This window comes from Meles meles, chromosome 20 (assembly GCF_922984935.1).
Source record: "Meles meles chromosome 20, mMelMel3.1 paternal haplotype, whole genome shotgun sequence".
NCBI classification, from domain to species: Eukaryota; Metazoa; Chordata; class Mammalia; order Carnivora; family Mustelidae; genus Meles; species Meles meles.
In genome coordinates this window covers 22,047,000-22,061,269 of record NC_060085.1, presented here as the reverse complement: position 1 = coordinate 22,061,269, position 14,270 = coordinate 22,047,000, and the positions used below count along the sequence as shown (strand labels likewise).

Genomic DNA, 14,270 nt, shown 5'->3' with positions numbered 1-14,270 from the left:
TTAATCAATAAAGTGCTGGATAAACATGGATTAAACATTAGACAAGGTGAAGGCAAATATCACAATCAGGGGGATCAAAATTTAGCAGTAAAATCGTTCTCCTTGGGGGGGATTCCCAGCTGCGTAAACTCCTGACCAGCCTCAGACGGAGCCCCTTTGGACGGAGCCGCTCTCCGCTGGCAGGAATGGCGAAGCCCCGGATGGCCCATCTAAAGCCTGGGTCTGGCACAGGCAACACTGGGAATATGGTGACATGTGTCAAGAAGCCACAGTTCAAAGTGGACTTCCGAAGTTCATTAGGTGTTACTTTCAAAAATTCTTCAAGCATCAGCAACATTTTCACAGTCACGGTCTGGCCAGGGTGGCAGATGGTGGAGTTTACCAAGTGTCTGCCCACGCCCATGGCTCTAGCCATGCCAGCCTTGGGCTGCCTTATAGCCAGTCCCGGAGATGCATAATGGGCGACCCGTGCTTTAGGACGGTTTCTTCATCCCTCTGGACCTTCGCATCTGGATTTGGAAAGAATAGAAATGAGCCTCATTGCTCCTCCTCCTGGGCAGGGATGGGGAGGCAAAGAGGAATACTGTGTTTTTGTAATGGAGGGCTAGGTATGTGCTATGCATTGATCTAAGCCCTTTGGTGTCTCATTTTATCCTCATGGTGTCCCTGGGATATTGGTCTCCCAGCAGGCGACAGGATAGGTCTCCAGATCTTTCAGACTCCAAAGTCCAAGCCTATCGTGTAATGACAGAAAAGCCCTCTGCATTATTAGCGAGAAAGGAAATGCAGAGTTGAAAACCCCAGGAACCTCTTTTGGACGTTCAGTTTCTTAAGTTTTCTGCCCCAGCTCTCCTTGTTTGCCATGAGCCATAGCACAGGGGAGATATGGCCCTGGTCAATCCACTCCGTGGCCCTGGTTGGGATGTGCTGGCTGCCATGACCCTGACGGGGTGAGGGGGCCCCAGAGGCCACTTTGATCTCTGTTTGCTTGTCTCGGACTTTGTCTCTCAGAACAGCTTCTGGGAAAAAGTTTATCATTCGCAGGCCGGAATGACCTTCTGGTCTATTTTCTGGCCTTCGTGGAAGATGAGATGGATCAACATGGAATTGCCTTTGAGGTTCTGTTGATTTCCTGCACGGGTATCAACAGAGTCCTTGGTGGGCTGGGCATGGTGCCAGGCGCCAGGACACAGTGATGAGCTCGAGTACCTTGTTGTGTTCAGTGAGCTGATGCATTGGGAAAAAGAGCCAGAGGACTCAAAGGAAGCTCAGTGAGGGTCAGGTGTGTCAGAAACTAACAAGGAGCATGAAGGAGCTGTAGTAATCTGGGAGAGGCAGAGCTCACTCCCACAGGGCTTAGGGGAGGGTTCCTAGAGGAGGAGCCTGGGAAATGGAGCAGCCCTTGGACAGGGAGAGGAGGAAGGACGGGGAGAGAAAATGGGTGGGTAGGTGTGAAGCATGTTTGGGGAAGGTGCAGTTGTCACATCACGGAAGCTGGACCCGGTGAAGAGAGTGGCGAAGGAGGCTTGGAATTGGTTTGGGGTCAGCAGGGCACAGAAGTCTGAAAGGGGCCCATCTTTGGTGGAAAACATTAAAGATCTTTTGAGCAGGGGTGTGGTAAGATCGAGATTGGACTGTTGGGAGATGGGCAGCACCAAACTTGGTCCATAGAAGGTTCAAGAACTACATTTGTGTGGCTTGTGGGGAGGAGAGAGGATATGGGGAGAGCTGGTAGTGACTAGTGCCTGACCAGCCTCTCGACATCTTTTGTGTCCTACCTCAGGTACTGCTCCCAGCTGCCCCCAACAGATGGATACCGTTACTGCTCCCATGTTACAGATGACGAGGAGAGGCTGACTCCCCCTGGGGCTGAGGAAGGTGGTGGATGGGTGGACAGAAAGCAGGTGCGGTTTGGAAGATCGCACCTGAGGGCCTGAGAGGGGGGCTGTGCTGCTGGTGCAAACGGATGGCACTCAGGACAGAGGACAGCTCAGACTGGCTTGGAGCTCCGCCCATACTGAGAAATGCCGGCTTGATTTGCTCAGAGCCTCTCCATCCAATACGGCCAAACTGAATTCATGACTTTCTCTCCCCCTCTTGCACTCCACCACCAAGCCTGGTCTTCTCCTCTTGTTGTCCACCCCAGTGAAGACCGCCACCGTCCATCCAGGCATCCACACCAGAAAGGTGGGTGGCATTCTACGTGGCTTATGCCCCTAGACTCCCTGCCCCTCACCCCTCTCTAAATATCTTCCTAATCCATTCACTTCTCTCCAAATCCCTAGTCGCCACGGAGTCTAAGCCATCCTCCTCTCTCACCGACATGGCTGCTCCCCCTACCTCCACCCTCCTCCTACAGTGTGCTCTCCGGTGGCAGCCAGAGCCATCATTTAAAAATGTTGATCCGCTTGAGACCTTTCCCTGTCTTACACATTTCCAGGTCCTGAGTGGTCTGGCTCCTGCTGACCCCTCCATCTCACTCAGCCATGCCTGTCCCCCTTGGGTCTCAACTTCAGCCACACAGACTTTTTTCTGATCTGTATAGGCAGGTGCTTTTTCATTCATTCATTTGTCAGCCCCCCTTCGTCATCCATTCACACCTGCTGTGCGCCAGGCCCACGTCAGCGGCTGGGGCTGGGGTCTTGAAGTAGGTAGGGCTGGCCCGGAACTAAGTTCACCCTGAACTGTAGAGATGAAGTCACAAAGTAAGTCCATTGAGCCTTACCATATGGTGCTCCCTTCCCCTGAAAAAAGTTTTCCTGCAAACTTCAGTTCAAGGAATGGTTGCTCGGGACAACCTCCTCTGGATGCCCAGGCTGGGGCTGGACACTGACCAGCCTGACACTGGCATGTTTCGGCATGACATTGACCTCAGTTGGCAAGGTTAACACATTAGCAGGCTTCATTGATTAATGATCACCTCTCTCTTCAACTGTAAGCCCTACGGGGGAAGGACTTTGTTTGTCTTGTTCACTTTGTGCCTCCAGGGGAGGGCACTAGCCTTATACTATGCAGGCTCACACTAAATGCCTACAGAATGAATGATAGGTTTAAAGAGGAGCAAGTTGCAGGAGGTAAAAAGCAGGGAGCAAAGTACAGAACCTTGGAGAAACTCAAACCTGAGGGAATCATGAGAAATCAAAAGAAGAGGAGTAGACAGGAGGCGCAGGAGAACCAGAATTAAGGTGTAGAAACCAAGAAAGGAGAGGACTCACCAGAGGGGCAAGGGCTACTGAGGGGAAGAGGGATGGATGGAGACTAAAAATGCACCTAGGGAATCTGAGTCATTTTCCAGGAAGCTCTTGATGGCATGTGGAGCCAAGCAACTACAGGGGTTTTAGGAGCAGCGAGCTGTAAGCCTTCCAGAATGTTGTTTTGAGTGTTGACCAATGAAAGACAAAATTGCAACCTGCAAAACGAAATATGTATGTTTATTTGGGGTGTTAGGGATTGCAATCCGGGAGACACAGTTTCCACCAAAACAAAAAACAAGCTCTGGAGAGACAAAGGAATTGAGAGTTTTTAAAGAAGAAAGAGGCCATTTACATCAGTTGTTTTGAACAAAATGTGATCATTGCTGGTATAGCTTTAGTTGTACTAACCTATATGTGATTGATTGTCAGGGCTAGTGTTAGGCAGAAAGTCCATTTATGTCCCTTCTGCCATGTAGCTGATGCCTTGGCTTTTAGCTGAGTTCAGCAAAAATTCTGAGAATTTGAGACAGAAAACATGAATGAGCTCCATTTCCTCAACAACCTCAATGTCCTCCTGGCTCCATTTTAAAGAACCCTGTTAACAATGCTGACTGCAATTTATTCTTTCTGTTAGCATGAGTTTCTTAACTTCCCAGAGACTCAATTTCCTTAACTGTAAAATGAGGATGACAATAGTACCAGTTTCACAGGGTTGATGTAAGGATTAAAGAGACTAATGTACTTGTCTCTAAGAGGGGAATGGGGATTAACTGGGAAAAAACATGTAATAACTTTCTGGGGGCAATAGTATTATTAAAAAAGAAACAACAAGTCCCAGATGGAGACATATGCCCCCTCACCTGGCCCCCAACAGCAAACCGAATCTTAATTATAGTTTCAACCAACCCAAGAATGTGACCTTCTAACAGTCAATCTGATATTTTCTGATCAGCACTAGTGAGATAATCTGTACAATTAAAAATTCTGCCATTCTCTTCCCCACAAAAAAGAAGATACCCTGGCCAGAAACTTTCAGTAATAACTAAAAGTTATTTCTTCTCTTTCTCCCTCTCTTTTTTTTTTCAGTAATAATTTCCTTGCCTTGCTTTCCTTCCAGTAAAAACTTTCCATTTTGAACAACTCCTTAGAGTATCTCTCTACTTGCTAGACAGGATGCTGCCGGATTCATGAATCACTTAATAAAGACGATTAGATCTTCAAATTTACTTGGTTGAATTTCTGTTCTTTAACATTTCCATTCTCAACAGGGGTGATATTGCCCCCAACTGGGCAAAAATTGGTTCTTGGATGTAGACAAATCTTATATTTCAAAGGGATGGATTTCAGATCCTTGAGAAAGATGCACCTGGGTCCTGGGAGATACACACCTATCTATCTAATAGGGACATCGGGAGGATTTACAATTGTGAGGTCTTTTAGGTAAATGCTCTAGGAAAGGGAAGGGAAATGTCAGTTGGATCAAACAATGAACTCTTTGGGGAGCTTTGAGCTTTCACACACGCGTCTTTTAAGGAGAGTCCTCCTGTGGACACTGCCTTAATACCTTAAGCTGTTAAAAAATCAAGCAAGAATTCGGTCAAGTCATAGTGCAGGGGTTTGGACGGTTATGAGAGTACTTTGCATTTCTTAATGCACAAGCTGAAGCTCTTAGGGGTAAAGTATAGTGGTATTTTCAGTTGCTTTTGAAATGCGGATTGCTAGATGCATACGTTAACCATTGCGTGATAAAGCCAATATAACACATGTTACTTGTAGACTCTAGTCTGTCATCCCTCGATTAGAATGGGAGCCTCAGGAGTAGAGGGACTTTGTCGGTCTGGCACATGGTAGGAGGTTAATAAAGTTATTTGTAAAAGGTAAAATTTGTAAAATGACGAATATTTCCAAAGCGCTGAGAACAAGTACGTGCTCAATACGTGGAAGCTTCCATTATTTTATTGTTCCTAACAACCCGGAAGTTCTCGGCGGTGGAACTGAGGCAGAAGGTGCGCGCCCTAGGTCCAGCGGAGTCGCTCTGGCCCCCCTGAGCCTGAACTCTATGGCGGGTCCTCCTGGGTGGCGGAACCGCTCTGGCTGCCCAACGCTTCGGCTCTGTGGTGGATGCTTCCGGTCCGTGGGAGCATGCGCAGGGCTGCGCTAGCCGGGATCGCTATGGCAGCGGCGTCGCTGTGGGCCCATCCTCCGAGCTCGCGTCGGGGCCAGACAGTCTCAGCAGCCGCTAGCACCGCGGCCTCTTGGGCATGAGCGGGGTCTCCCGCCGCGGCCCGCGACCCTGGCCGCCGCTGCCGCCGCATCCCACCCTTGGGCGGGCGCCGGGAACATGCCCCTGGCCGCCTACTGCTACCTGCGGGTCGTGGGCAGGGGCAGCTACGGGGAGGTGACGCTCGTGAGGCACCGGCGGGACGGCAGGCAGGTCGGCGGGGTTGGGGCCCGGTAGGGGGTGGAGGGCAGGAAACGATATGCCGAGGCCGCCGTCCAAAGGCTGGGCTGCGGGTGGTCTGAAGGGGACTCACCTCGGATGTCACTTCAGGGAAACCGTGCCATGCCACCAAGACTAGGCCAGGCCTTACTGTAATATGCGTCCCTAACTCCCTGTAGTTCTCCTTGGTATTAATTGTTACGCTGGATCTACACACCTTCTCCGCTCTTGACAACTCTGTCAGGTCATCCATTTCCACAATCTAACACAGCGCCTGGCAGGTATTACTCTTTGGATGAAGGGCCGCATACATCCGACCCGGAGACTATGGGACTCACTTAACACCCATCACCTTCCCGCCAGACCTTTCACGGTCCCCATTTCTGTGAGTAGCACCACCAGCCATCCGGTTGCCCAAACCGGACATACCCAAGGGTCATTCTTGACACACACCACTGCCCCCATTCATCTGTCCACTAAGCCATCAGGCCGCTTCTCTCTCCACTGGTATCACTGCAATCCAGGACATCATCATCTTTAGTTGAGCTGGGGCGGTGGCCTCCACGGATCCTCCCTGCCACCTGGCTCGCTCTTCAATCCATCACTTTGATTGCCACGCAGTGATCCTTCTAAAACTTACAGCTAATGTTGGCACTCCTGTCTTAAAAGCCCTTTATCCCATGACCCTCAGGATGATGAGCCAGTTCTTTAAAATGGTTTTTGAGTAGGGTGACCATATGATGTATCGCACCAGCTGGGACAGTTTCGGAACCGAAAGGAGGTGCTGTTAATAATTACACCAGGACAGTGGCAGTGCCCCAGATAAGCTGAAAAGAGATGTCCCAAGTGTAAGACCCGCTAGCCTGTTCTGCCGGATGTCAGGTGCTGGCAGCTCTGCCTAGAACACAAGCTCAGGTATAAGAGATTTATTCAATAGCAGTAGCGGGATGAGATGGGAGTGTCAATGAATTTTTGAGTGGAGGACGGAATATTGATAGTAATAAGAGTCCCTCACACACTGGAGCAGTAGTTTATATTTTACAGAACACATTTATATATATGCTTGTTGATTAACGGATTGCATGGACTGTTCATTGGTCATGAGCAATGTAATTAGGTGTTAGGGGATATTGATTTTCTTTTAAGTGGGAATGATTTTGTTTTAGATTTTATTTATTATTTATTTAACACAGAGAGTTTTATGTTAACATGGACTCATTTTTTAGCTATTAATGAAATGGTAAAATGCAGGTGGAAAGTATAATAAATTCTTTGTGATCCTCCAGCCTGTTGTAAGTCTAATCTGTTGAAAATATCAGTAAATTATAATTTACAAATCTTTACAAATTGCAAATCTTAACAAAAGACTTACACACCTTTTCCCCAGTTTTGTGCTTTGTGAATAACAAAATGAATAGGCTATCTTACAGGCTCCAGGAGGTTGGTTTTGAGGACAGTCAGGAGAACCCTTAAATATTTTGAACGTATAAAACTGTATGCTTATTTGCACATTGTAAAATCACATGTTTTCACTGTAGTATGTCATCAAAAAGCTGAACCTCCGAAATGCCTCCAGCCGAGAGCGACGAGCCGCTGAACAGGAAGCTCAGCTCTTGTCTCAGTTGAAGCACCCTAATATTGTCACCTACAAGGAGTCGTGGGAGGGAGGTGACGGTCTGCTGTACATCGTCATGGGCTTTTGCGAAGGAGGTGATCTGTACCGAAAGCTCAAAGAACAGAAGGGGCAGCTTCTGCCTGAGAGTCAGGTGGTGGAATGGTTTGTTCAGATCGCTATGGCTTTGCAGGTACTGTCTAGACACAGCATTCCACTTGCTCCAGGGTGACAGGGGGATGGCAAGTGGATTTTAGGAATATCCTTCCCCAAAACTTACATGAAAAAAATGTATTTAAAAAAAAATAATCCATTTGGGGCGCCTGGGTAGCTCAGTGGGTTAAGCCTCTGCTTTCGGTTCAGGTCATGATCCTAGGGTTCTGGGATCGAGCCCCACATCGGGCTCTCTGCTCAGCATGGAGCCTGCTTCCTCCTCTCTCTCTGCCTGCCTCTCTGTCTACTTGTGATCTCTGTCTGTCAAATAAATAAATAAAACCTTTTTAAAAAATCCATTTATGAAGTGGACGTAGGCCCTCTCGCTATAGCATTAGAGTGTTTCTGAATGAATGATGTCTATATTGAAGTAGATGTGGATTTCAGTTTGCAAGGGATGCCAGTTCTCTGTTCATTTAATATTTATACCAAAATCAGTTCTAAGGGCCCTGAGTTGACAAAGCAAAAAATGACCATGTCTGTTATCAACTGGTCAGCTTTGTCATACTGGAAGGTGGTTGGGCTAATTAACATGCTTGAACTGTGGGGATACGGGCTTTAACCCCGCTGTGGCAGAGTGAATGGAAATACAAAACATGTCTGTGTTTGAATATACACATTTTCAAATGTGAGACTGTTTATGGAATACCACTCTGGAACTGGGTAGACTTGTCCAGAATGGATTGACCTTGTGTACATTTTAAGATATGCTGTCTAACTGTTGGTGGGAATGCAAGCTGGTGCAGCCACTCTGGAAAACAGGGTGGAGGTTCCTCAAAAAGTTGAAAACAGAGCTACCCTGTGACCCAGCAATTGCACTACTGGGTATTTACTCTAAAGATTCAAATGTAGTGATCCGAAGGGGCGCATGCACCCGAATGTTTATAGCAATGTTTATAGCAGCCATCTCTACAATAGCCAAACTATGGAAAGAACCTAGATGTCCATCAACAGATGAACGGGTAAAGAAGATGTGGTGTGTATACACACACACACACACACACAGACACACACACAATGGAATACTATGCAGCCATCAAAAGAAACAAAATCATTTGCAATGATGTGGATGGAACTAGAAGGTATTATGCTGAGCGAAATAAGTCAATCAGAGAAAGACAATTATCATATGATCTCTCTGATATGAGGAATTTGAGAGGCAGAGTTGGGGGTTGTGAGCGTAGGGAAGGAAAAAAGGAAACAAGATGGGATTGGGAGGGAGACAAACCATAAGAGAGTATTAATCTCACAAAACAAACTGGGGGTTGCTGGGGGTGGGGGGGATAGGGATAGGGTGGCTGGGTTATGGACACTGGGGAGGGTATGTGCTGTGGTGAGTGCTGTGAACTGTGTAAGCCTGACAATTCACAGACCTGTACTCCTGGGGCAAATAATACATTATATGTTAATAAAAATAATTTCAAAAAATATATGCTGACTAAATAAAAGTGATCTTTTTATAGCTGGAAATATTATTAAGCTCAAGATTTCATGAGTCTGAGGGGACTGTGCATAGGACCCTGTACAAGTTGTCTTCCTCCCTTCAGGGGGAGTTTGTAAGTGTATTTTTAACTAGATCCATTTAATGCTAAATGGTGAAATTGTCAAGGTACCAGGCAACAGTTGTGAAGGATACTGGTGCAAATTAATGCCTGGAACTAAATTTCTTGCTTTGGAAAGTTGTAAATCCCACTTTTTACTTAGAGATGATAGAACAGTAGTGTTTTGATATTTAGATGACTGAGACGCTTTCACTCGTGCAATTGTTGATGTTGTGTAAGAAGTCAAGAATAAATAAGTAGATAAGTGTTTTTATGTTTAAAGAAATTTTATTTCTCTCCTCAGTATTTACATGAAAAACACATCCTTCACCGAGATCTGAAAACTCAAAATGTCTTCCTAACAAGGACAAACATCATCAAAGTGGGTGACCTAGGAATTGCTCGAGTGTTAGAGAACCACTGTGACATGGCTAGCACCCTTATCGGCACACCCTACTACATGAGCCCCGAACTGTTTTCAAACAAACCTTACAACTATAAGGTACGGTTGAACTGCATATGCCAGCTCACCCTGTCTCCAGGACAGTATAACTTCAGAACCCATCAGATAGAAAGTCAGAGGGACTCTCTGTGAATTGGCTTAAGAAAAATGTTTTCTGTTTCTTGGTTTTTCTTGAGATTATTTATTTATTTATTTGAGAGAGAGAGAGCACATGAGAGCGAGAACCAGCATGGGGAGAGGGAGAAGAAGCAGGCTCCAGCTGAGCAGGGACTCTGATGTGGGGCTCGATCCCAGGACTCTGGGATCATGACCTGAGCTAAAGGCAGGTGTTAACTGCCTGAGCCACCCAGGTGCCCTGAAAAAGTTTTTTGTTTTGTTTTGTTTTGTTTTCAGAGGAAAAATGGCATAGGCATTCTGACATTTGATTATTTCCTATTTTTCTTTTCTAGTCTGATGTTTGGGCACTGGGATGCTGTGTTTATGAAATGGCCACCCTGAAGCATGCTTTCAATGCAAAAGACATGAATTCTTTAGTTTATCGGATTATTGAAGGAAAGGTAAAGACTTTTCTGAAATTAATTGTTTTTAATATTTTAAGCAAGGTTAATTTAATGCAGTTTTGTAAGTAGCTATTGGCAAAAATGAGTCATCCTTGATGTCAGGTAGGTAGGTAAGAATGGTAAGCTCCTTCTATGGGGAAGGTTGAACTAGAAAGAGAAGGGATTGATTGTATTTCAATATTAATTTGTAAAGGTGGCTTAATGGTTCTGAAAAATTGGCTTTTTGAAAACCATCGCCTTTTAACCACAGGATGTTCAGGTGCCCTGAGAGGATACTGGTAGCTTCCCCTGAGCCACTGTGGTTAAATGAGCCCCATCTAAAATGAGTCCGCTCTGGGCAAAGTATCCATTCCATTCCCAGCTTGCTCAGTACCTGGTGATTGGAAGACACTTTGCAATGATGTAAAATAATAATAATGATGATGATGATGGTAAGTCTACTCTTTGAGGGTGATGCCTCATTGATAATCATCACAATTACAAGTAGCCCGTTAAGAGCTGCACAAAGCAATGTGCATGGTAGAGACACCAGAGCAACCACATTTATATGTTACTTCCATGAGGCTAGTTTTCCTCTGCAGTGTTAGGCACCCACATGCCATTAAATCTCAAAGCTGTAAACCACCTACTGATTTTAATATTATGCCAAGACTCATTTTCTTAATTTCAAAATATTGAAAAACACAAAAAAGTAAAATGTACCCATAATTCTATTATTTAAGACTCAAACAAGAAAGGAGTAAATTCCCCTCTTTTTAAAATTCTTCTCTCCCCTCTGGAGATCGCCGTTGCTAGGAATTTCGTGCATATCCTTCCTAGCGTTTTCCTGTCTGTATCTATATCTCAGTCTGGGTGTATATATGCACATATACACACAGGCACTTCTAAAGAGTAACTGAGATGGAATCAGGTAGTACGTATTAGTATACAGCTTGATTTTTTTGCTTAATATACGTGGGACATCTTTGTAGTTTGATAGCTGTCATTTTTAAGAAGCTGCCTAGCATTTTATTAGAAGGCTATACCATGGGCTATGCTATAGGTAGACATTTAAGTTGTTCCCAGTGGTTTACTACTGCAAGAATAAGGCTGCAATGTATATCCTGGTACATAAGTCTTTAGGAACTCGTGGTCTTATTTCTGAAGGAGACAGTCCTCAAATGGGACTTCTGGTTTGAAGGATCTACTTTTACAGTCTCACAACTTGCTGCTATGACCGGGACACTAGCAAGATTGCCGTATGCTGGCTCTTTTCTGATTCTTAGTATAATGACTTTAAAGAAATATTGGGAAACGTCTACTTTTTCCTTATACTTTGCTTCATAAGACCAGAGTCGTAATTATGATATTATTTCTCTTTGTAGCTGCCACCAATGCCAAAAGATTATAGCCCAGAACTGGCAGAACTGATCAGAACAATGCTGAGCAAAAGGCCTGAAGAAAGACCCTCCGTGAGGAGCATCCTGAGGCAGCCTTACATAAAGCGCCAGATCTCTCTGTTTCTGGAGGCCACAAAGGCGTAAGATGCTTCCCTTGCAAATAGGTGGCTAAATAGTTGAATAAAAGAAGGTAGCTTCTAATTATACATTTATAAAAATTTTTTTTTAAATATTTTATTTATTTATTTGATGGAGAGGGATCACAAGTAGACAGAGAGGCAGGCAGAGAGAGAGGAGGAAGCAGGCTCCCCGCTGAGCAGAGAGCCCGATGCGGGACTCGATCCCAGGATCCTGAGATCATGACCTGAGCCGAAGGCAGAGGCTTAACACACTGAACCACCCAGGTGCCCCACATTTATAAAAAATTTTTAAAAAATTATAAAAAGTAAAAAAAAAGAAGGTAGCTTCTATAATTCTCATATGAGAATTTATGGTGAAGTTTTATTTATTTATTCTGAGAGAGAGAGAGAAGGGAGGAGGGGCAGAGGAAGAGGGAGAGAAAATCTTAAGCAGGCGCCATATATAGTGCAGACCCCGACATGGGGCTCGATCTCATGACCCTGAGGTCATTACCTGAGCTGGAATCAAGAGTCAGATGTTTAACCGATTGAGCCACCCAGGTGCCCCTGTGGTGAGTTTTTTTAAAACATGAAGGAAAATTGCATGATTAGGGCATGTTTGAGGTTTATATAATTGCTAAAATCAGAAATCTAGAATACCAGTTAGAGAATCACTTTAACATTCCTCAGAGGGTTCCAAGACACATTAAGTATGATTCTTTCAAAAGGATATATGTTTTAGAAAGCACATGAAAATGAGATTATCTAGGAAGCCTGTTATATGTTATGTACTATGTGAGAGTCACATTTAAAAATCAAGCGCTCAAATTTCTGAGAGCTTCCCTAAGTTTCCCTCCACTCATAGTTCTCAAGAGAAAAGTTTATTTCTTTGACTTGCAGGGGTTACCTTCACTAAACAGCTCTTCCACAATCTAAGAGTGACACGATCTCTGCCTTGTGACATGTTAGATTTAAGAGTAATACTAGACAGGCCCCAGAGGATAAAGATAAACCATCTTTTTATTTACACTGTCTATAGTTTGCACCAAACAGACCTTTGGCCTTCCACAGCCTCGGTCTTATGCTCCTTTTGATTTCTCCAGAGGGTAAGTTAGCTCAGTTGTAGAAATGTCACACTAAAGGAGTTGGGAATATTAATCCTGTACTCTTTTATTCTGTAAGTCCAGGCTAAGCACACCCATCATTCTTGCTGTCAAACTTGGCAAAGCAGTTGTGGTATAATTACAAACATGTGAAACTTGAAAATTATGCAGGTTATTCTGTACATGAGGTAATTTCTCATTGGTTTTTCATGGTGGAATAATCTTGTATTTACAGACAAGTTGCAGAGATTGTATAGAAATTTTCTGTACACCCCTCCCCCAGCTCCTCCTATCATAGACATCTTACATTACCTTGGTGCATTTGTCAGAACCAAGAATACAACATCAGTACCTGACTGTTGACTAAACTCCAGACTTTATTTGGCTCTCACCGGTATTTCTGCTAATGGCCTTTTTCTCTTCTAGGGTCCAATCCAGGATACCATATTGCATTTAGTCCTGTCTCCTTAGTCAGCCAAGTCTCTCACTTTCTTGGTTTTTCATGACCTTCATTGGTTTTGAGGAGTACTAGTCAAGTGTTTTGCAGAATACCCCCTGGTTCTTAGAAAACTATTTTCTCTAAGCGGAACAGTTTTTATAATACACACATGCATTTCCCAGGTATGTAAAAACTTCTCATCTTCACTATACTGATAATAATTTTTTCTTCCTCATAAAGAAAAACCTCCAAAAGTAATATTAAAAATGGCGACTCTAAATCAAAGCCTGCTGCTGCAGTGGTCTCTGGAAATGCTGAATCAAGTCATAAAGCCATTCCCCTCCAGCCACACTCTTCTGAGGGCTCCAAGACAGATGGAATGGTATGTATTTTAAAAACCATTAAAGTGGGGTGCCTGGGTGGCTCAGTGGGTTAAGCCTCTGCCTTCGGCTCAGGTCATGATCTCAGGGTCCTGGGATCGAGCCCCGCATCAGGCTCTCTGCTCCGTGGGGAGCCTGCTTCCTGCTCTCTCTCTCTGCCTGCCTCTCTGCCTAGTTGTGATTTCTCTCTGTCAAATAAATAAAATATTAAAAAAAAACAAAACCATTACAGCAATAGGTTTTTTAAGCAGGTTATATGACATGATGTTAGCCATTTTGTAGTAAACCATTCATTGTGTTTAGTGCCTTCCCAGTGTTGTGCAGCCATCACCTCTGTCTTGTTCCAAAACATTCCACGTCACCGTGAAAGGAAACCCCAGACCCGTTAAGTAATCATCCTCATTCTCTCCTCCACCTGGCCTCTGGAAACCACCAACATGTATTCTGTGTCTGTGTGTTTGCCTGTTCTGAGTATTTCATGTAAAAAGAATCATAGTATGTGACTTTTCGTGTCTGGCTGCTTTCACTGAGCAGGACATTTTGGAGGTAGCATGTGTCAGTTCTCTATCTGTTTTTATTTCTGAGTAATACTCCACTGTACGTGTGCACCACAGTTTGCTTTTCCATTTGTTCATTGGTGGATATTGAGTTGTTTCCACCTTCTGGCCATTGATATGGAAATTTGGGTACAAGTCTTTGGGTCCCTGTTTTCAGTTCTTTTGGGATCTATACCTACGAGTGGAATTGCTGGGTCATGTGGTAGTTCTGTATTTACTTTCTGAGGAACCAACACACTGCTTTCCAGAGCGGTTGCATTTTACTTTCCC

General features: G+C 44.7%; 1 protein-coding gene across 8 annotated transcripts in view; it reads left to right on the top strand.

The window, feature by feature from the left end:
* Window positions 1-5,349: 5,349 nt before the first annotated feature.
* NEK4 (NIMA related kinase 4) overlaps window positions 5,350-14,270 on the top strand; it is a 34,506-nt gene continuing 25,585 nt past the window's right edge. For 6 of the 8 annotated variants that reach the window (XM_045991405.1, XM_045991404.1, XM_045991402.1 and 3 more), the window contains exons 1-6: window positions 5,350-5,628; window positions 7,173-7,439; window positions 9,305-9,502; window positions 9,913-10,020; window positions 11,388-11,542; window positions 13,304-13,445. In XM_045991405.1, coding sequence (XP_045847361.1) covers window positions 5,536-5,628; window positions 7,173-7,439; window positions 9,305-9,502; window positions 9,913-10,020; window positions 11,388-11,542; window positions 13,304-13,445 — 963 coding nt within the window. In that variant the 5' untranslated portion in view covers window positions 5,350-5,535. The remainder of the gene's footprint in view (window positions 5,629-7,172; window positions 7,440-9,304; window positions 9,503-9,912; window positions 10,021-11,387; window positions 11,543-13,303; window positions 13,446-14,270) is intronic. The other 2 variants (XM_045991406.1, XM_045991400.1) reach the window with 2 other exon arrangements.